At 41.6% G+C, this 24090-nt stretch overlaps 1 protein-coding gene across 1 annotated transcript in view; it reads right to left on the bottom strand.

Annotated features, from left to right (window-relative positions):
* The window catches only part of SLC15A1 (solute carrier family 15 member 1), a 110502-nt gene extending 87142 nt beyond the window's left edge, over nucleotides 1-23360 (bottom strand). Inside the window, exons 1-5 of the mRNA XM_082246160.1 lie at nucleotides 23086-23360; nucleotides 2982-3086; nucleotides 1766-1907; nucleotides 1431-1550; nucleotides 456-555 (exon numbers count right to left, since the gene is read on the bottom strand). Of these exons, the coding sequence (XP_082102286.1) occupies nucleotides 456-555; nucleotides 1431-1550; nucleotides 1766-1907; nucleotides 2982-3086; nucleotides 23086-23089 (471 nt within the window). The 5' untranslated portion in view covers nucleotides 23090-23360. The remainder of the gene's footprint in view (nucleotides 1-455; nucleotides 556-1430; nucleotides 1551-1765; nucleotides 1908-2981; nucleotides 3087-23085) is intronic.
* Nucleotides 23361-24090: the final 730 nt, after the last annotated feature.

Here is a 24090-nt window from a genome sequence, read left to right as displayed (position 1 = left end):
GGGAGACCACACAGAGAAGAAATAGCCCAAATGGATGGATATTTCAGGAGGTTTCATATTAACTACTGAACTTTTTGGGTACAACGACTGTACTGTGTACATGGTGTGTAGGTTCAAGTTATTAGCCCCTCACAATGTTAGGACATTTCTGCCATAGCTACAGCTAACCACAGTGTGGAAAGTACACTGCACAATTGTGCTCCTCTGGGTGCCCATAGGCGAACTCCCACCAGGAAATAAAAATTACCTATGGTCATGTACATTTACATCTTACTAACACATCAAAAGTACTCAAGTATTGGGAAAACCAGTGTGCCTCTTGTTAACCCCAATATTTCCTCTTTCCAGCCATTTACAATATTTTTATAATGCCATGAAAACATGAATACAGGGTTCTAATTGATTTATAATGTACAGAAGGAATTAAAATGAATTTGTCAGCACTGTTCACATACTTGGCTTTCCTCAAATTGGTCTCCTCCAAAGGCTGCCACGCAGGGCTTAATCCCTCCAGTGCCAAAAGCAATCAGGATGAGGCCAATCATTGATAATACACTACAGAAATGCAAATTTTAAAAAAATTACATAAATACATAAATGTAATTCTGCAGACCAGTTAAACAATGCACTCATAAATTTCCTTGTTTAAATACCACATGCAATGTGTATTGTTTCTATTCTGCTAAAGTACATAGCTTAGAAAATTCTTTCATGCTTTGCAAACTTATCACAGTACTGCGTGGCCTATTATGTTTGTAAAATAAGACAACAATTGGCCAGACCAGCTAGTCCTCCAATGTATTAAACTAATACCAATAAAAAAAATTTGAAATCTGTTGTGATAAAGTAATATTTGGTTGTATCCAATAAAAGCACGGTGGTTAGCAATTCTTCCTAGATGTCTAACTAAATATTCTTCTCATGCTCTTTTCATTTATCACTCATTGCCTTTAAATATGAAATCTGGACATGGAGCTTGGATAGATCACTTTCTTTAGGCCAAAGTAACTCTAACAGCATGTAGCTATGGTAAAGTGCAGTGGACCAAGATAAGTCTATAATAAATGAAAGGTGCTATTCACATGGTTAACAACCTTTTCCTGCAATGTACAAACTAGCAATATGTCTATTTTTTTGTTGCTTTATTTTCTTGGAAACATGTTAACTGATGTAAGCTTATGTAAACACATTAAATCTCTGAAGTAATCTGATGTAAACAAATGAAAATGGACATAAACTGAAGTAGGGGAATACATAAAAACTGAGGTAAAAAGAAAAACCTTCCTTCTGCATGCCACTATTCTTCAAAACACTGAACAAAAATATTCTTTGTAGTACTAAAGAAAAAGGTTGAATAATTGGAAAAGCACATAGCGACATTACTAGCAATTAAAACAAGCCTTAAATACTTGTAGGGTCAAATAACTTACACATGAACAGTTATGTTGTCTGGGGTTCCATCTCTGTTCCCATCAGTTATATCATGAATGGCACTTACAGACATAACGACCTGCCCTACAGTGTAAACAATGGACAGGTAGATGATGGTCCTATATAAAAAGAAAACATATCCATAAATACAAAGCTTCATATATTACAATCTGTTTGTTATTCATGCAGTAATAAATTCATAAACTATGAAATGAGGGTTTAAGATATTGTATTTTTCTAATGAGAAAATTAAGCTTCAAAATATAACTAATCCATTTAGGTAAAATAAATATAGTGAATTGCAAACATTCATATCATTTTATAAGGTACTTACTTGAATTTTCCCAACCAAGAGTCAGCAACGATAGCACCAAGAATGGGGGTCAGGTAGCACACAGCAACAAAGGTATGATAAATCACAGTGGCGAGGTTATTGTCCCAATTTAGAAAGTATTTAAAATAAAGCACCAGCACCGCTGCAAGTAAGATATAAGTTAAGTTACCACACTATTCAAATATTAAATGTGCATTTTATTGACTTTACCTAACTATCTTTGAAGGGAACCTTTACTTTTAGTAAAAGTGCCAGATCATATAAAGCCCCCTCCCCACACTATATATACTTACCTTACCAGCCATAACACATCTTTGTATAAGACAGGACCTGGCAACTGTTTTCTCAGGTACCCAGTGCTGCATCAAGAGAGGAGAGGAAAGAGTCACATGCTCCCCCATACTCAGTTCACCCCATTGCATAAAATTGCCTCCTGTTCACTCCCCTACCAGCCTGTTTGCCCGATAGTGGTAAAGTAAAATACCGGGTAGTTCTGAGTATGGGGGAGCATGTGACTCTTTCCTCTCCTCTCTTGATGCAGCACTGGGCCATTAGGCATAGCCTTCAATGCTAAACTTTTCATTCAAACTCATTGCAACTGCATTCATTATTTATGAGCCAAATGCTTAGCCTTTACCTACATATTTTGAGCTAAAAGCTTACCCTTTTTCTAAGGTTGCGGGGTATGTATTATGTGCACTTGTTACTTTGGGGTTTATTTACTAAAGGCATATCCACTTTGCACTACATGTGCCCTGCAAGTGCACTTGGAAGTGCAGTCACTGTAGATCGGAGGGGGACATGCAAGGAAAATAAAAAATAGCATTTTTGTTTGCACATGATTGGATGATAGAAATCAGCAGAGCTTCCCCTCATTTCAGAGCTTCCCCTCAAATCTACAGCGACTGCACTTCCAAGTGCACTTGTAGTGCACTAGTAGTGCACAGTGGATTTGCCTTTAGTAATTAAACCCTTTGTCCTGAATGGTCCCAGGACAGCTTACTGGTAAATATGAGGTGGGTTTCATTTATTGAATCCCTTTGGCCCATTCTGACAAAATACAAATGATTCTGAGATAAACCGTGCACTGCTGAATAACCTCTTTTAAACATCTTAGCCTCTGCTGTTTTCCAGAATTCTCTAGCTACGCTTCAAGCCAACATATATACAATGCAAATAAAAGAGTGAATTCATCTGACGATATGAAATTACATACCTCGCATTCCATAGTAGGAGAATCGTTCACAGAATTCATTGACGACAATAAAGAAGATACTTAATGGATAGCCAAAGCAACCAGGCTGGAGCAAAAGAGAGAAAGCTTATCTATGGTGTAATAATATCTTTAAAAAGTTATTTAAGTGCTAACTGTCAGAATAATAATATAGCATCATCATCATGTTGTAAATGTTGATGAACAATAAAGTGTTAGAGAATCAGTATTTCAGATCCCCATTACAAATTCTAATGTATGACACACTTTGCCTTTACAGTCTCTAAACAGAAACAAACATTTATTAAAGCAGTTTACAAGTTGAGTAAGTTGAATTTATGTCAGTTTTAGGGCCCATTAACACTTCTTTGTTGATGTGCATTGTGATGAGGCATGTGCACTGCATTAAGGGCACAGAAATGGACCAAAAAAAGGACATTTAAATATTTTTCCAACACAGTAGTACATTACTGTGCATTGTCATGCACTAAAATACATGTAATTATCACAAACCAGGCACTCCTGGGATGCCTGTAGGGTGGAGGGATAGAAGTAAGCCTGTGAGGATCCCCAGCGGTTGTTCTGCTGTTAGCCAACTAATGGCTCAGTAAAGAGATTCGCACCCAGGGCAGCCATAGGAGAAAATCCAGTCCAGAAGTCAAAGCAATAATCACAACTCTGGCGCTCCTGGGGTGCCTTTAGGGTGGAGGGATAGAAATAAGCCTGTGAGGCTCCCCAGCGGTTTTTCTGCTGCTAGCCAACGAGCATAGGAAGGGTGCTGATATGGACAAAAGTACATGAGGAAGAGAGCGCATGAACCACACCGGGATGCAATGGATAAGGAAGTCAGGTGAAAATCCAGCATAGAAAGGGTTAACAGTTTATTGGTATTGATAACCGAAAAACAAAGTACATAAAATGCTTGCATCCCCCTGGGCTGGAGTGGACAAGGGCACCTGGCAGCAAGCAACACGAGTGCGAGGAGGTCAGTCTCCCAGGACTGCTGAGCAGTGTGTGCACAAAGCCGGAAACCAGCCGGCGTAAGGATGAAAGGACTCTGCTGTAGTCCTGTAGCGGTGACATTAGCCGGACAGGCGCCACTTGCGGGTAAAAAAACAGGAACCAGGGTGGAACACAAGCTATATGGTTGCCATGACTACATGTTTCGCGCTATGCGCTTTATCAAGTCAGGTGCCCTTGTCCACTCCAGCCCAGGGGGATGTAAGCATTTTATGTACTTTGTTTTTCGGTTATCAATACCAATAAACTGTTAACCCTTTCTATACTGGATGTTCACCTGACTTCCTTATCCATTGGATCCCGGTGTGGTTCATGCGCTGCCTTCCTCATGTACTTGTGACTAAAATACATGTGCATCCAAGCTCTGTTGCCTTAGTGCCTTAATGCATTAGAGTGCAATTCAAAATTAACATACCATACGGTAACACGTGCATTGACTTGCACATTACTACAATGCACCTGATTGCAAATGTATTTCTGCCCTGGATAAAGCAATTTTAATAAAACGTGGTGATTGGTAAAGATGATGATTGATAAAGTAAAGGACTTACCACTGAATTTTCACCTTTCCCTGTGTAGGAAAAAGAAGGTTGGTTAAAGAAAGCAAAATCAGCCATATGTGCATATCTTCTCACATTAGGTATTGTAAATAAGTGTAAAATATTTCCAGATTATAATTATGACTTTTACTAAGAGAATTCTACTTACTGGCAATAACAAGAGTACATTATGTCAGAGGCCATGACTGTTTATGGGGAAAGGTGGGGTAAGGGAGAGGGGTGGGGAAGGGTTCGAACCCCTGACAGGTTTTAATTGCTGTCTACACAAACGTTAGAGAGTTTTCTCCTATGACACCTCAGGAAGTGAGGAAAAATCTCCTAAGGCAAATACAAAGAAACTGGTGCATGCACGCACGCACGCACACACACACACCTTCATGTCTTTATAGATGGGATAAAACATCAACAAAAACCTGACGTTTGGATGACATTTAAAATGGGATCTTCGAATCCTCTTCAATCAATATGTTAAAGGCATTGTTCTCCTTTGCCATCTAAAAACCACTAGAAACCTGGAGAAATGTATTTCTAAGGATAGATGGTTTTAAAAGTGGAATATCAAATGTTCTGCTTTCTTTTTGAGTGATGCTGTGGTTCAGGGTAAAGTCCTGGCATTACTGGGCTTAAATACAAATAGCGCTTTAACACAGAATGTACATTTTCTGAGGATGCTGCTGATTTATATAGAAAGGACAGCAGAGCTAAAATAACTTGATGTTTACATCTCTATGGTTCTCTTGATGTTGAGATTGATGTGGTGAAAAGGGGGAGGATAGGTACGCCATCAAAGTCATAAGGTGGGCCTTCCTCAGTTCCATACCCCCCTTTTCTCATCTTTCAGTATGGTTTTTATCTCTCCTTTCTATTCAAATTCAATCTGCTGAATTTGATAAGGACTTCATTGCATGTTGGAGGGAGTGACCATTTCATCCCATCTTCTTCAGAAGCCTGCTTGTAGATGTGGTAGCAAACCCCTTGAACCCCACTTCTGCAGGAAGCTTTAGTTGTCAATTCTGAGTTCCTGGTCTTTATCTCTTGTATACTTTTTCAAGATAATCTTCCCATGGCACTGTAAATTCCACAACATATGCCAGTTTGGTTGTTGTGGACCACAGGATCATATCTAGCCGGAGAGTTGTAGACACAATGTCTGGAGGAGATACAGTTCTATTTTCCAATTCAGAGCGATATGTGGGATGCATGTATGCTTTGATATTACTGTAAACCCCCCTCCATTGCGGCCGCAAAAAGTGAAAATCCGCGAAATAGAAAAACCCTATTAAAATGCATTGTAGGCATGTTTTTTTTACTGTCACTGTACGTGTAAAAGCATTTTAAGGTCTTTAAACACATTTTTAAAACAATAGAAACTCATTTAAACACATAAAAGATACTGAGAGACATAGCAAGAGCTATGGAAAACACAAAAATATTTCATTTTTAATGATTTACTGTATATAGTAAAATAACATTACAAAAAAAAACGCAATATACCGGGACCGCAAAAACTGAACCGCGATGGAGCGGGGGTTTACTGTATTTGATGCTCTGGAGGTTGGTCTATTGGTACAAATCATGTGATATGGACATTAATATAATTATAGAAGAACATTCATGGTGGTTCGCCTCTGTTACAAAATTATTAGACAGCTAGTTATGCCACTAAATGTAATGTCCTTGGGTGAAGCATCCTGTAAAAATGAGTCTTAGTAGTGCAAGTGCTTGATAGAGAGAACAAGTAAAATCTTCTCTTGACCCCTGCTTTTGGTTTTGGGGTATGAGTAGGAAGTTATAAGTGGATCTAATGACAAAATGTATTCACATCCAACCATAGCACAGAATTGTTCGTATCTCATCTGACCACAGGAAAACACATTCTATTACTGATATTCTAGAGAAGCGGGTCTCCACACTGCGGCCGGTGGACAAGATGAGGCCCTTTGCTTGCCTTCATCCGGGCCTTTGGGGCATTATTCCTTTCAATCATATAAGTAATTATTGTTCCTACTGACACCAACTATGAAGCGCCATCCTTTCCACTGACACCAACAGTGGGGCAGTATTTCATCCACTGACACTAACAATGGGGCAAACCTTCCTCCACTGATATTAACTCTGAAACTCTATTCCTCCCACCAACACCATAGACGAGGCACTATTCCTTCCACTAAAGCCAACAATGGGGCAGTTTTCCTCCCACTGACACCAACAATGGGGCAGTTTTCCTCCCGCAGACACCAATAATGGGGCAGTATTACTCCCGCTGACACCAACAATCGGGCACTATTTCTTCCACTGACCCCAAAAATGGGGCACTATTCCTTCCACTGACACCAACGATGGAGCACTATTCCTGCCACTGACACCAATGATGGGGCACTATTCCTCCCACTGACACCCATGATGGGGCACTATATACAACGCTAATCACAATGATGGGGCCCTATTCCTCATCTTACTGACCACAGTTGCTTTTTTTTACTTCCACTAACCACCAAGCCTGAGGCATTTTGTATTTCCACTGGCCTTAGTCCGGCTCTTCTAAAGTCTGAAGAACAGTAAGCTGGCCCTTTTTTTGGAAAGCTTGGAGACCCCTGTTCTAGATGGCTACCATGTAAAATCATAATTCTCTATTAAAGAGTTGACATACAGCGTAGGGGTTGTGTCAGAGCAGGCGATGCATTAAAATACCAGAATATTCCATTAAAACACCAGGATATTCCATGCAGTACTGAAAAATGGAGTATATACAAACATGTACACTGGTTATCTGGTTAATTTCTGGTTCACATTTGGTTGATCATTAAATCATTGATTTTATCAGTTGGCACAAAATGAATCCTTTCTTCTTGGAAAAAATAGGTTGTAATCGTTCATATTAACCTATAACTTTCATGCAAGCTTCAAGTTGGAATGATAAGGGTAGAGATGAGTGGTGACAACTACCCAAGCATCTCTTAGCGAGCTCTGGCCTGATTTTATCTCCTAATATCCTACAACTGCAAAATACATTCATTATATACCTGTAGGTGAATAGATATTTATGGCTTAAGCACATTATTCTTAACCTGGAAAGAGATTCTACCAGTCTTCCAATCCAGATCTCTATCTCCCTTGCACAGACTGACACAGCTTTTTATCCTGTACACCAGTATTCCTTTATAGAGTTTGGCTACGCTCTGACTCCTGCTGCTCCCCGACTATAGAAGAATATTTAAAAGAACTAAAAAAGTGTATAGCATATGAAAATCTGCAAAACAATATTTGAAAATTTGACTGTATCTATAGTAGTACTCTAATTGATTATTCAATCTCTATAGACACCTGATTAGTTTAATAATGACTTTTTCATGGTTCTAACTTCATAGAATCCTTTTTCATCTACTCTTATTGAAAAAATGTATTTTATGGGCCAAGTAATATTACTTATCTGACTTTGACTGATCATAAGCTGTATGGGAATGTATCTTTCCTTCTCTGTGTCTTTTTACGTTGTGTTTCTGTCTCTAATTTGGAAAATACCAATGAACAAAATCTGATTTATAAAAAAAGGTACATTATAGTTAATTCAGTTCCGAAATCCATAGATATATCAGAGGCTGATGAAATAGAAACATATTTTCAGTAGAAAAATTGGAAGAGCGTTAGCAAACGGTAGGTGACGTGAGTTAGCAAAGGAAATGGTTAGTCTTTTCTTTTGGATATACATTTAAATCTAGCTAGATGTAAATAATCTTACTGACATGGGATAACCTTTTTAAAACTATTGTTTGTAATTATATATTGGGAGACACATATTTTCTCATGACGTGCTCCAGCTCTGTCTCCTGCTTTGCAGTGCTTTACGACAGTTGTGCTTATTGCTTCTTCTCACAATTCTCCCAATGTAAGAGTTGGCTGACTCGTTAAAACCAACCTACTTTGGCGTGTCTGATATTTTAAGTCATTGGTTGACGACAGATATAGTAGTTCCTTTGGGCCACTTAAGCAGGGTATACTTGGACTGAAAATCATCCGGTTCAGAAAGAACCAGCCAACTTTCTGTCCGTGTGTACTGCTGTCTGTTCATGTCTGGCTTCTGTTGTGTGGTCATGCTGGAAAACCAGCATTCGATCAGTGCTTGTTTTGTATTGTATGTGTATTCTTGATGGGGGGGGGGGGGGGAATCCCAGGGGGAGTCCCCCTATCAGAATTCAGTAGTATAGAGAGGAAGATCCCCTGTATCACACATCATTTGTGTTGATGCAGTGATCTGTACATTATTTTCGTTCAACAAGCTGGCTGAATGAAAAAAAAAACTGAGTGTGCAATAGTATACCCTGCTTTACTGCTCCCTCTAGTTGCTAATCTACACAGCTCTACTTTAATTCAATGTGCTTAATTCACAAAACTGGCTTTCTTTTGGTATGGTGCTTTTTTCCTGGATATCCTGCCTTATTTACCTCATAACTCAATGATCTTAATTCAGAAACATGCATAACACACATTATTTAGTTAGCTCTGTAAGTATTGGTATTTTACCACTACTAGTGCGGTTATAGCACTGTCACTGTTAGTTTATCAACCCTTATTAATGTAAAAGTCATTTTACAAGTTATCACCATTAAAATTGGGAGTTTCAACTGCTGTGATGGACATGTGGAGGGAAGGGTGACCCATGTAGTCCGATCCCATTAACCACTTTACCACCGGAGGATTTTGCTGTCTTATGTCCAGGCCACTTTTTGCGATTCGGCACTGTGCGACTTTAACTGACAATTGCGCGGTCGTGCAACGCTGTACCCAAACGAAATTTACGTCCTTTTTTTCCCACAAACAGAGCTTTCTTTTGGTGGTATTTGATCACCTGTGCGATTTTTACTTTTTGCGCTATAAACAAAAAAATAGCGTAAATTTTGAAAAAATAACAATATTTTTCACATTTTTTTATATGAAATTCCCCCCCAAAAAATTTAAAAATCAAAATTTTTTTAAATTTTTGGCCAATTTGTTTTCTGCTACCTATGTTTGGTAAAAAAAAATCACAATAAGCGTATTTTGATTGGTTTGCGCAAAAGTTATTGCGTTTACTAACTAAGGGAAAGATTTCTGTCATTTTTGGTGGTTTTTTTTTAACGAGTAATGGCGGCGATCTGCGATTTTTTTTGCGGGACTGCGACATTGCAGCGGACAGATCGGACCCTTGACTGACATTTTTGACACTTTTGGGGTTACTAGTGACATTTCTATAGTAATCAGTGCTATAAATATGCACTGTTACTGTAAAAATGACACTGGCAGGGAAGGGGTTAATTTTATTGGAGAGGGAGGGGTTAATGTATGCCTGGTGCTTACTAACGTGTGTGGGGGGAGGTGAATGAGTGACACAGGGACAGATTGCATGTTCAGCTATGCTGAAATCTGTCACTGTTTGCCGCTCCTCCACTGGCCCGACTCCCGCTGTGACTGAAAACAGCGAGAAGGGGAGGAGTCCAGCGACATAGGTCTACGTCGCTGGACGGAATCGAGCCACTTTGCCGCAGTACAGTCCCAGTGACTGGTTGGCAAGTGGTTAAAAGACCTACTGTAGCTCAAATTGCTGAAAAAAGTAATGCTGTTTCCAATAGAAAGGTGTCAGAACGGTGCATTGTAGTTTGTTGTGTATAGGGCTGTGTAGCTGTAGAGCCGTCAATATGCCCATGCTGACCTGTGTCCAAAAGAGCATATGTTGGGTGAAAAAAATCACCCAGTCTAAGGAGTGGGTGTACTTGCTGACTAATCAAATGGATGTGGTGCTAGCCTGAACAAAAGAATAAAAAAAAAACGGGTATAGTACAGTCTGTATGTAGTAGGCTTTAAATGAACCATGCAGCATAAAGTACAAAAATCAATTTATTAGTGATATTGACAGAAAATATCCGTATACATTTCTCAAACCTTCCAAAAAACATATGACAATACAAATAACTCAAGACAAGGTTAAAGCAATCCCGGATGGGTGAATGATAATTGGAGCATTGATGTAATAATTCAGCAGTAATGTATTAAAGGCAGTAAAAAATGACACTAAAGTGCTAGATGACCTATAACCCAAAAGTGCCTACAATGGGTATGTGAACATCAGATCTGGACCATGGAACAATAGGAAAAGGTGACCGAGTCTGATGAATCCCATTTGCTTTTATGCATTATATAAAAAAGGCAAGCTAGCAGAACGGATCTGCTAGTGACAGCTTGGTGCCAGATACCACAGCATAACTTCAAAGGTCTAGTGGAGACCAAGCATCAATGGGTTAGAGCTGTTTTGGCAGCAAATGGGGGACCTACTCAATATTAGGTGGTTGGTCATAATGTTTTGGTGGGTGGTCATATTACATTATGGCTGATCACTGTATAGGCAATTATATTTGCTGTGCCTAGGGAGCTGCAAGTGCCACATGTAGCCTGCCATACAAGTGAATGGCTTTACGTGTAAACACCTCGATGTTTCCTTGTATCAGCGTTTACCCATGCATTCATATCCAATGCATTTCCTGATCAAGGAAGTTTTGGGAAGTACATAAGACGTGCATACGTAAGTCAATGCCGATGCAAAGAAGCATCAGGGTCTACAAGAGTCCATCTGTGTGCAGCTATTCACTTGCATGGCAGGCTGTATGTGGCATCTTTGGCTCCCTGGGGGCAGGGAAGCTCTAGGAAATGTATGCTAGGCATATATAATGTCTATATACTGCATGTCCATGTACATGAACCCTAAAGCAGGAATGTTGACAGTGCATATGTAAATTGGAAATGTAGATGCGATTAGAGAAGCGATGGATGAAAAGAGCACTGTAGATTGGGTAACTCTGAGTGCCGTTGGCTGCATTACATTGCAATAAAATTCAAAACACTTATCTCTGGTCAGTTTCACAAGATTGAGATCACAGCGCTCAAATGTGAGCACTTTACCTGCACTCTCCCTATCTATCACAGCTGTGTTATCTTTTAAAAGTCTAATCAAATGTACTTTGAGTTTCAATTATGTACAGTAAACACATTTTAAGCAGATTGCAGATTGTTTATGAGCATAGTTGCTCATTGTTTATCTAATCTTTGTTCTGTCACTAATAGCAATAAAACCCAGTTCTAAAATTATCAATAATAGTGGTAATATTGCAGTAGTAGTTTATGTAGATAGCAGCAGACCATAGCCAAGATGTGTCTTTGATCTGAGAGTAGCTAACAATGTGGCCTTGCAGTACTAGATTTTGGCTTTAAATCCCACTATGGGAGCTGCATACATATAGACTCTATGATCTCCTGGTGCTTGTCTGGTTTCCTACCACACTGTAAAAATATAATGTCAGTTTATTGGCTCTCACCATGGGTCTTAGCGTGCTTCTATATGGAAGCACATAATATTATAAGTTCCTTCTGAGGCAGGAGCTAAGATGAATTGTTTGGAATACAACACTGTAGATTATATCTGGGCTATATAAATGAAATAGTATCTCAGAAAATTAGAATATTACTTAAAGCCAATAAAAAAAAAGGATTTTTAATACATAAATGTTGGCTTACTAAAAAGTATGTCCATGTACAGTATAGTATGCACTCAATACTTGGTTCGGGTTCCATTTGCTTGAATTACTGTATCAATGCAATGTGTGGCATGCAGGCAATCAGCCTGTGGCACTGGTGAGGTGTTATGGAAGCCCAGGTTTAGGTCAGGCAAGTTTGCTGGCCAATCAAGCACAGTGATACCATAATCATTAAACCAGGTATTGGTACTTTTGGCAGTGTGGGCAGGTGCCAAGTCTGAAAAATGAAATCAGCATCTTCATAAATCAGAAGGAAGCATGAAATGCTCTAGAATTTCCTGGTAGAGGGCTGCGCTGACTTTGGACTTGAAAAAACACAGTGGGCCAATACAAGCAGATGACATGGCTCCCCAAATCATCGCTGACTATGGAAACCTCACACTTGACCTCATGCAACTTGTATTTTGTGCCTCTCCACTCTTCCTCCAAATAAAATGCAAAATTTACTTTCATCTGAAAAGAGCACTTTTGACCACTGAGCAACAGTCCGGTCCTTTTTTTTCCTTAGCCCAGGTAAGATGCTTCTGATGCTGTCTATGGTTCAGGAGTGACTTGACACAAGGAATGTGACAGTTGTAGCCCATGTCCAGCCATAGTCCACTCCTTGTGAATCTCCCCCAAATTCATAAATGGCCTTTGCTTTACAATCCTCTCAAGGCTGCGGTTATCCCTGTTGCTTGTGCACCTTTTTCTACAATACTTTTTCCTTCCACTCAATTTTCCATTAATATGCTTGGATACAGCACTCTGTGAACAGCCAGCTTCTTTAGCAAGGACCTTTTGTGACTCATTCTCCTCGTGGAGGTTGTCAATACCTGTCTTCTGGACAACAAGTCAGCAGTCCTCCCTATGATTGTGTAACCAACTGAACCAGACTGAGAGACAATTTAAAGGTTTAGGAAACCTTTACAGGGGTTTTGAGTTTTTTAACTGATTAGAGTGTGACACCATGAGTCTACAATATTGAACTTTTTCACAATATTGTAATTTTCTGAGATACTGAATTTTGGGTTTTCACTAGCTGTAAGCCATAATCATCAAAATAAAATAAATAAATGCTTGAAATATATCATTCTGTGTGTATTAAATCTATATAATCTAAGTTTCACTTTTTGAATTTAATTACCGATATAAATTAACTTTTTGATGATATTCAAATTTTTGGGCATTTTTGGGCATTTCTCTTATCAAGGGGGAAACAACATTTCTGTTGAGATGCCCTGCACTACCCATATACATGGGATCACCGTGTCTAGCTTATAGTGGTTAATGAATACAAACAATGGCACCACCTCCTGTGTTTTTCTGTGCCAGGATAATTAGAGCTTGTCAATGAAGAACTAGCATCATTAGACCAGGCTGCTAGAAGAAAGGTACCTGCTCCAAGGAGTTAATAGGTTATATTTTTAGTCTTGTAGCAAATCAGTTGCTTATATAGGCATGCTACATTTTTACATATTGCACATGTAGCACTGCCCCCGTAGGGACTGCTGGAAATTGCCTTGACTGGCTCCCCTGGTTACCAGCACACAGTCATGATTAAATCAACCTCCTTGCTCCCGTGGGCTCTTCACAGTAATAAACAGTCTAGGGGTGTTGGTTTTGTTTGTTTGGGATAGGAGAAGGGAATAGTGGGATACTCCAATTGAACAATTAACAACATTTTGAGGACTTCTATCTTCAAATCTCTGCTGGTAGATATGGAACAGCCAGGCTATTAATTCACCCTGCCACTGAGATGAATGGGGTTCAGTCTCTTATATTCCTTACTCTCTCTAACAAGGAGACTTGATGGACGATAACCTATTTTCAGGACACTCTCACTAGCATCCTCTTCCTGCTGACACCCGTCCACTGACTATCCTATGAGCAGGGGTAGTCCCCCTCAGGTCAGGCCCCTTCACAAGAGTTCCTGTACTCACAATACTGCAGAAACAGGACCTCCAGTGTCTCCCCTCTCATATAGCTTCCCTGGACCTCTGGGATCAGCTCCTATTGACCACTCCTCCAGCCCTCAGAACGACCTCCTGAGACCGCATGGCACCTCTACAGAGGAGGAGGCAGCTGCCCCCTCCCTCCGGAACTCCGGTCCCCTACGAAACACCTCGAGCAGATGTGCCCCTGGCTTTTATACAGTATCCCAACATGCACAGAGGCGCCCTGCCCTCTGCCAATCATCAGGACTGTATCAAAAGCCCAGGCAGTGGCGTACCAATGGGGGGGGCGGGGGTGCGGCCCGCCCCGGGTGCCACTCACTGGGGGGTGTCAGCCGGTGTCCTGCCCGGTGTGTTCAGACTCAGACAGATCCCGCAGTGTGAAGGCAGCTGCAGTGGCTGGCAGCTCCTTCAGTCCGTGCTGCTAGTGGGGGGCGGAGCCACGGCGGGAATAAGGGGGCGGAGCCGCGGCGGGAATAAGGGGGCGGAGCCGCGGCGGGAATAAGGGGCGGAGCCTCGGCGGGAAGAAGGTGAGTGCCCATTGCAAAAGTGTGTGCTGGATAGGAGGGGGATGGGGCTGCTACATATAGAGGAATTCATCTTTCTCTATTCTTCCTGCAACTTCCTGCTGAATAACTGATCTCCTCCTCTCCCTCCTGTAGGAAGAATAGGGAAAGATCAATTCATCTATATGCAGCTGCCCCATCCCCCTCCTATACAACTTCTTTTGATGGCCCCCCAAAGTTCTTAACCTCCTCCAGTGCTCCTAATCCCCCCTCAGTGCTTTTAGCCCCTCTCCCCCCAGTGCACTAGCCCCCCCCCTGTTCTTTAGCCCCCCCCATGCTCTTCAACTCCCCACAGTGCTTTCTCCCTCCCCCTAAGTGCTCCCTGTCCCCCCAGTGCTCTCCACCCCCCTGATTTTCCTTGCACACCCCCCTAAGTACTCCCTGTCCCCCCAGTGCTCTCCACCCCCCTGATTTTCCTTGCCCACCCCCCTAAGTGCTCCCTGCCCCCCCAGTGCTCTCCACCCCCCTGGTTTTCCCTGCTCGCCCCCCCAGTGCTCTCCACTAGAGCTGCACGATTAATCATATGAAAATCGCGATCTCGATTCACCCCCCCTGACGATCTAAACCTGACATATTCTCGATTCTTTGCAGAGCTGAGGGAGCAGAGAAAACAGCTGTGGAAAACTCCCAGTAACTATAAACAAAATTATTACATTGTATCTTTCCTCCTGCAAATGCCTATCAGCATTATCTCCCAGTAACTATAAACAAAAATGATTACATTGTATCTTTTCCTTCCCTCTGCCAGGGAGAAAGGAAGTTTAACCTCTTAAAGACTGGACCTTTCTCTGACACTTGTTGCTTGCAAGTTAAAATCATTTTTTTTTTGCTAGAAAAGTACTTAGAACCCCCAAACATTTTATATATTTTTTTAGCAGAGACCCTACAGAATAAAATGGCGATTGTTGTAATATTTTATGTCACACTATATTTGCGCAGCAGTCTTTCAAACGCAATTAATAAACTTTAATGAATAAAAAAAAAAACGTAACAGTAAAGTTATCCCAATTTTTTTTTGTTACACAGAGAATCGTGATCTTTATTCCAAGCTAAAAAATCGTGATTCTCATTTTGGCCAGAATCGTGCAGCTCTACTCTCCACCCCCCTGATTTTCCTTGCCCACCCCCCTAAGTGCTCCCTGTCCCCCCAGTGCTCTCCACCCCCCTGATTTTCCCTGCTCGCCCCCCAAGTGCTCCCTGTCCCCCCAGTGCTCTCCACCCCCCTGATTTTCCCTGCTCGCCCCCCAAGTACTCCCTGTCCCCCCAGTGCTCTCCACCCCCCTGATTTTCCTTGCCCACCCCCCTAAGTGCTCCCTGTCCCCCCAGTGCTCTCCACCCCCCTGATTTTCCTTGCCCACCCCCCTAAGTACTCCCTGTCCCCCCAGTGCTCTCCACCCCCCTGATTTTCCTTGCCCACCCCCCTAAGTGCTCCCTGCCCCCCCAGTGCTCTCCACCCCCCTGATTTTCCCTGCTCGCCCCCCAAGTACTCCCTGTCCCCCCAGTGCTCTCCACCCTCCTGATTTTCCTTGCCCACCCCCCTAAGTGCTCCCTGTCCCCCCAGTGCTCTCCACCCCCCTGGTTTTCCCTGCTCGCCCCCCCAGTGCTCTCCCCCCCCTGATTTTCCTTGCCCACCCCCCTAAGTGCTCCCTGTCCCCCCAGTGCTCTCCACCCCCCTGATTTTCCCTGCTCGCCCCCCAAGTGCTCCCTGTCCCCCCAGTGCTCTCCACCCCCCTGATTTTCCCTGCTCCCCCCCAAGTACTCCCTGTCCCCCCAGTGCTCTCCACCCCCCTGATTTTCCTTGCCCACCCCCCTAAGTGCTCCCTGTCCCCCCAGTGCTCTCCACCCCCCTGGTTTTCCCTGCTCGCCCCCCCAAGTGCTCCCTGTCCCCCCCAGTGCAATCCACCCCCTGCACCTTCCAACCCCCCTACAATGCTTTCCAAACCCTCTCTTAATTCCCTAGTGCTCTTCTATCTTCTATCATGTCCTCAGCCTCTGAGCATCTACTGTATCATGTCTGTAGTCTCTGACCATCTACTGTATCATGTCCTCAGTCTATGACCATCTCCTGTATCATGTCTGCAGTCTCTGACCATCTCCTGTATCATGTCTGCAGTCTCTGACCATCTCCTGTATCATGTCTGCAGTCTCTGACCATCTCCTGTATCATGTCTGTAGTCTCTGACCATCTACTGTATCATGTCCTCAGTCTCTGACCATCTCCTGTATCATGTCCTCAGTCTCTGACCATCTCCTGTATCATGTCTGCAGTCTCTGATAATCTACTGTATCATGTCTGTAGTCTCTGACCATCTCCTGTATCACGTCTGCAGTCTCTGACCATCTCCTGTATCATATCTGTAGTCTCTAACCATCTACTGTATCATGTCCTCAGTCTCTGACCATCTCCTGTATCATGTCTGCAGTCTCTGACCATCTCCTGTATCATGTCTGTAGTCTCTGACCATCTACTGTATCATGTCCTCAGTCTCGGACCATCTCCTGTATCATGTCCTCAGTCTCTGACCATCTCCTGTATCATGTCTGCAGTCTCTGATCATCTACTGTATCACGTCTGCAGTCTCTGACCATCTCCTGTATCACGTCTGCAGTCTCTGACCATCTCCTGTATCATGTCTGTAGTCTCGGACCATCTACTGTATCATGTCCTCAGTCTCTGACCATCTCCTGTATCATGTCTGCAGTCTCTGACCATCTCCTGTATCATGTCTGCAGTCTCTGACCATCTCCTGTATCATGTCTGCAGTCTCTGACTATCTCCTTTATCATGTCGGTAGTCTCTGACCATCTACTGTATCATGTCCTCAGTCTCTGACCATCTCCTGTATCATGTCCTCAGTCTCTGACCATCTCCTGTATCATGTCCGCAGTCTCTGACCATCTCCTGTATCATGTCTGCAGTCTCTGACCATCTCCTGTATCACGTCTGCAGTCTCTGACCATCTCCTGTATCACGTCTGCAGTCTCTGACCATCTCCTGTATCATGTCTGCAGTCTCTGACCATCTCCTGTATCATGTCTGTAGTCTCTGACCATCTACTGTATCATGTCCTCAGTCTCTGACCATCTCCTGTATCATGTCTGCAGTCTCTGACCATCTCCTGTATCATGTCTGCAGTCTCTGACCATCTCCTGTATCATGTCTGCAGTCTCTGACCATCTCCTGTATCATGTCTGTAGTCTCTGACCATCTACTGTATCATGTCCTCAGTCTCTGACCATCTCCTGTATCATGTCCTCAGTCTCTGACCATCTCCTGTATCATGTCCGCAGTCTCTGACCATCTCCTGTATCATGTCTGCAGTCTCTGACCATCTCCTGTATCACGTCTGCAGTCTCTGACCATCTCCTGTATCATGTCTGCAGTCTCTGACCATCTCCTGTATCATGTCTGTAGTCTCTGACCATCTACTGTATCATGTCCTCAGTCTCTGACCATCTCCTGTATCATGTCTGCAGTCTCTGACCATCTCCTGTATCATGTCTGCAGTCTCTGGCCATCTCCTGTATCATGTCTGCAGTCTCTGGCCATCTCCTGTATCACGTCTGCAGTCTCTGACCATCTCCTGTATCACGTCTGCAGTCTCTGACCATCTCCTGTATCACGTCTGCAGTCTCTGACCATCTACTGTATCATGTCTGTAGTCTCTGAATATCTCCTTTAGCAAGTCTCCAATCTCTTACTCAAACTTAAACACATTGCTAATATTAGCTATCTATCTATGCTGAAGGTAGGACTGTGCAGGGGAGGCAGAGAGTGCAAAAGGGGGAACTGTGATTAGAGAGACGGAGGGCAGACTGCAAAGGGCACTGTGATGGGGGGCTGTGAAATTTGTGCAAAAAATATTCTTGAAAACATTACATTTTTTTGTGGGTGTTTTTACATTTTAAAGTCGGGGGGGGGTGCCAGATATAGGATCCGCCCCGGGTGCCAAATGCTCTAGGTACGCCACTGAGCCCAGGCACCCATTCGTCAGGTTTTCTCCCACTGTCCAATATGCCTGCCTATTGGACCAGCGTGAAACACTCTCTAGACTGACTGAATTGCATACTGAGCATAATGAGCAGACCTCACTAACAGATCCTGCTCTCTGGTAGGCAGAGAACAATATAGATTTACATGTAGCCCCTCTGGTAAGCAGACAGAGCTCAAAACTATACTCTTTCACTAGCTCCTACCTAGGAGGGTACTACACACACAAAAGTATGCTTGTCTATTAGTTAGGGTACCATGTTCATTTAACAATTTTAGACAAAAACACATATTCAAAAAGTGAAACTCGTATATTTTATATAAATGCGTTACACACAGAGTGATATATTTCAAGCATTTCTTTCTTTTAATTTTGATGAATATGGCTTACAGCTAGGGAAAACCCAAAATTCAGTATTTAATAAAATTAGAATATTACATTAAGCACTTAAGCACTTCATGCCTCCCTCTGCTGACCAGCTTTATGAAGCTACTGATTTCATTTTTCAGCAGGACTTGGCACCTGCCCACACTGCCATAAGAACTAATACCTGGTTTAATGATCATGGTATCGCTGTGCTTGATTTGCCAGAAAATTTGCCTGACCTAAACCCCATAGAAAATCTGATGAGAGATACCAGACCCAACAATGCAAATGAGCTGAAAGCCACTATCAAAGAAACCTGGGCTTCCATAACACCTCAGCAGTGCCACAGGCTGGTCACCTCCAGGCTACGTCACATTGGTGCTGTAAAAGGAGCCCCGACCAAGTATCGAGTACATACTTTACTCTACATAGACATACTTTTCAGTAAGCCAACATTTCTGTATTAAAAATCTTTTTTTTTTTTTGGTGTTATGTAATATTCAAATTTTCTTAGATACTAAATTTTAGGTTTTCCCTAGCTTTAAGCCATAGTCATCAAACTTAAAAGGAAGAAATGCTTGAAATATATCACTCTGTGTGTAATGCATCTATGTAAAATATATGAGTTTCACTTTTTGAATTGAATTACTGAAATAAAATAACTTTTTGATGATATTCTAATTTTACGAGATGCACCTGTATATATCAATACCTTGTAGAACCACCTTTTCAGAAACACCTGAAAGTCTTTTGGGGCATGTCTCTACCAGCTTTGCACATCTAGAGAGATACATTTTTGCCCATTCTTCTTTTCAAAATAGCTCAAGCTCTGTGAGATTGGACGGAGAGAGTTTGTAAACAACAATTTTCAAGTCCTGCCACAGATTATTAATTGGATTTAGGCCTGGACTTTGACTGGGCCATTCTAACACATGAATATGCTTTGATCTAAACCATTCCAATGTAGCTCTGGCAGTATGTTTAGGGTTATTGTCCTGCGGGAAGGTGAACTTCTGCCCCAGTCTCAAGTCCTTTGTAGACTCTAACAGGTTTTCTTCCAAGATTGCCCTGTTTTTGGCTTCATCCATCTTCCCATATACTCTGACCAGCTTCCCTGTCCCTGCTGAAGAAAAACATCTCTACAACATGATGCTTCACCACCATGTTTCACGGTGGGGATGGTGTGTTCAAGGTGATGCGCAGTGTTAGTTTTCCACCACACATCGCATTTTGCTTTTAGGCCAAAAAGTTAAATTTTAGTCTCATCCGAAGAGAGCATCTTCTTCCACATTTTTGCTGTGTCCCCTACATGGCTTCGCGCAAACTGCAAACGGGACTCCTTATGGCTTTCTTTCAACAATGGCTTTCTTCTTGCCACACTTCCATAAAGGCCAGATTTGTGGAATGCAGGACTAATAGTTGTCCTGTGGACAGATTCTCCTACCTGAACTGTGGATCTCTGCAGCTCCTCCAGAGTTACCATGGACCTCTTGGCCGCTTCTCTGATTAATGCTCTTCTTGCCCGGCCAGTCAGTTTAGCTGGACAGCCATGTCTTGTTAGGTTTGCAGTTGTTCCATACTCTTTCCATTTTCGGATGATGGATTGAAAAGTGCTCCACGAGATGTTCAAAGCTTGGGATATTTTTTATAACCTAACCCTGTTTTAAACTTCTCAACAACTTTATCCCTGACCTGTCCAGTGTGTTCCTTGACCTTCATAATGCTGTTTGTTCACTAAGGTTCTCTAACAAACCTTTGAGGGCTTCACAGAACAGCTGTATTTATACTGAGATTAAATTACACACAGGTGAACTCTATTTACTAATTAGTTGACTTCTGAAGGCAATTGGTTCCAATAGATTTTAGTTAGGGGTATCAGATAGGGGTATCAGAGTAAAGGGGGCTGAATACAAATGCACGCCACACTTTTCAGATATTTATTTGTAAAAAATGTTGAAAACCATTTATCATTTTCCTTCCACCTCACAATTATGTTCCACTTTGTGTTGGTCTATCACATAAAATCCCAATAAAATACATTTAAATTTTTGGTTGCAACATGACAAAATATGGAAAATTTCAAGGGGTGTGAAAACTTTTTCAAGGCACTGTACAGCCTATATGAGCAGTAAGGATGTGGAATTCTCTTCCACAAGCAGTGGTATCAGCAGGGAGCATTGATAGTTTCAAAAAACTATTAGATGGGCACCTGGAAGACCACAACATACAGGGGTATACAATGTACGGTTAACAGCAAACACACACACACACACACACATCATGGGTTGAACTGGATGGACTGATGTCTTTTTTCAACCTCACAAACTATGTAACTATGTAACATACATGCACACACACACATACACTCACACACACATACGCTTGCTACCCGCCCGCAATGTACTGTAGGCAAGTGGTGGCTGTAGGCAAATATGTCTCTGCCTTCTTTAGGGTTTGGGGGACGTGCATATGCGCCCCCTGCTGTGATTGCACACAGCAGGAGCCTGTCAGCAAGTCCCGCTCAATGATTCATGGCCAGGACCCGATGATCGGCTGTGTGAAATCACAGCCATGAGATCCTGTGTTAGTAAACAACACAGAGGTCTGAACGAAAGGAGCGATCTGTCAGTTCTCAACTCTACAAAGCAGGGATGAGAAACTGAGAGATTCTAAGTGAAAAGCAGCGCACTTTACACACATTACACACATCCAGGCACACATTTAACCCCTTGATCGCCCTAGATGTTAACCCCTTCCCAGCCATTATGTCATTAGTACACAGACAGTACACAGTAATATCACTTATTACTGTATTAATGTCAGTGGCAATTAGTCAGTTCCCCCAAGCGTCAGTTAGTGTCAGATTGAACGCCACAGTATCGCAGTCCCGTTATAAGTCACTGTACACCACCATTAGTAGGTATGAAAAAAAATTCCAGTATATATACCATAGTTTGTAAGTGTTATAACTTTTATGCAAACCAATCAATAAACACTTATTGTGATTTTCTTTATCAAAAGCATGTAGCATAATACATTTTGGCCAATATATTCTCTTGTGTATAGATCGCCATCAAGTTATAGCACCACATTCCTTGATTAGATGAAAAACAGCAACAAATTTGTATGGCACTTTTCAGGTGCGACACAAAGCTGAACCAGAGGATCTTGTTTCATTAAAATCCAATATTTATTTATTGGATTTTAATGAAATAAGATCCTCTGGTTCAGCTTTGTGTTACACCTGCAAAGTCCCATACAAATTTGTTGCTGTTTCACATTGTGGCCAAACGTTATTTATTTATTTTTTTGCTGGACAGGTTTTATGGCAGAAAGTAAAAAATATAGTTTTTTTTTTCAAATGTTCCACCTTTTTTTTTGTTTATATCGCAAAAAAAAAAAAAATTGGTGATAAAATACCACCAACAAAAAGTTATATTCGTGCGAAGAAAATGATATAAATTTCGTTTGGATACAGCATTGCATGACCACAGAATTACCAGTTAAAGTAGCACAGTGCTGAATAGCAAAAAATTGCCTGGTCATTAAGGGGGGTAAATATTACTGAGCTCAAGTGGAGATATATATATATATATATATATATATATATATATATATATATATATATATATTTTTTTAAATTTAAAAATAACTGTATTCTGTACCAAAACCATTATTGTTAATAATCATTGATAGGGCCTGTGTCGATAGGCTCTATTCCCCACATCAGATGGGTTTTGCATTCCTATACAAGTCTAAAGTATTGCAGAGCCCGCTTGAATCAGGTCAAGTGCTGGTCAGAAGCAGGTCAACTGCATCTGTCAATGAATTCTGAATTGTCTCAAACGGATGTCAAATTGATGCCTTCAACACAAGTCCAAGCACACAGGTTCTAATAAACATGATGTAATATAAGACTGTATGCAACAAAAAACATGCTCAGCATCTACTTTTTAACTGCCAATTTTAGATGTGATTTCAGTATATTACAGCAGTTTCTACTTGTCGTTACTATCCAATGTACCCAGCAATCATCATTCATTATTTCTCTGGTAGGTACTCTTACAGCTTCTATCACAGTGGTAATAAGAGGACAGGGTTACATACCCATGGTGTTCAGGATACAGGGTGATGATGGAGTGGAGGCTGTATCCTTTGGAGACTGGGAAGGAGTTGCAGGTGTACTCTTTTCTTTTAAAGTCCCAGCACTTGGCGGAGGCTCAGCACTAGCTATTTATTAAATGTGCACACAGTGCATCTCTCCTCCTCCAACTTGTTTGAAATATTTGAGTATCAGGGGATCTCCTCTACTTTCCAGACAGCACAGTCCAAGGGTTGCTTAAATGAGCATCAGGAAATGAAATCTGTGGGCTACAGCACAGAAACACTGATAAATGCCAATTGTTTACTGTGGCTGCTGGCAATATTGTGCAGCATCATGTGTGTATGATATCTGGATCATAAGACTTTCGGTACACTGTAAAGCAAGGCTATAACACAACCTGTCTGACACTTTAGCATATCAAAAGATGTTAATGGTAAGATTTGGAACAAAGCACTTACAAGTACTGTAGAATTTTCTCACTTAACATGCATATCTACAGGGCTTTGTGGGATTAACCCGTATCTACCATATAGGGTAGTTACAATGTTGGGAAATAATTGCAAGCTACATAGTTTACTATCTTGGTAACACCAAAACCTTTTTAGAGCAGTTCTGTTCTTTTCTTTTGACGCACAAAAGTAATCACAAAACATTTCTCTGTTTAAATCAAATTTTTACTTATTTACAATTTTTGGTACATGGCATCTACTGTGTGTACTGAGAATGCAATAACTAAGCATATAGGCAATATAGTCCTCCATGTAAAATGCAATAATCATCTTGGTGGACTTTGTCAAAATCTATCAGTATAGTTACTTACATACTACATGCATTACCTGAGCCTGAGAGGAGGTGAATAAAAAAACAAGGATTAAAGGGAAAGGGAATACACTTTTTGTGCCCCCCTCTTTCATAGTTACATAGTTAGACAGGTTGAAAAAAAACAAAAGTCCATCTGGCTCAACCAATAAAAAACAAAAAACAGTAAAGAAAACACAACCATACAA

The sequence above is a fragment of the Pelophylax lessonae genome, assembly GCF_965119305.1.
Source record: "Pelophylax lessonae genome assembly, chromosome: 2".
Classification (NCBI taxonomy): Eukaryota; Metazoa; Chordata; class Amphibia; order Anura; family Ranidae; genus Pelophylax; species Pelophylax lessonae.
This window is presented reverse-complemented; position numbering and strand designations above follow the sequence as displayed.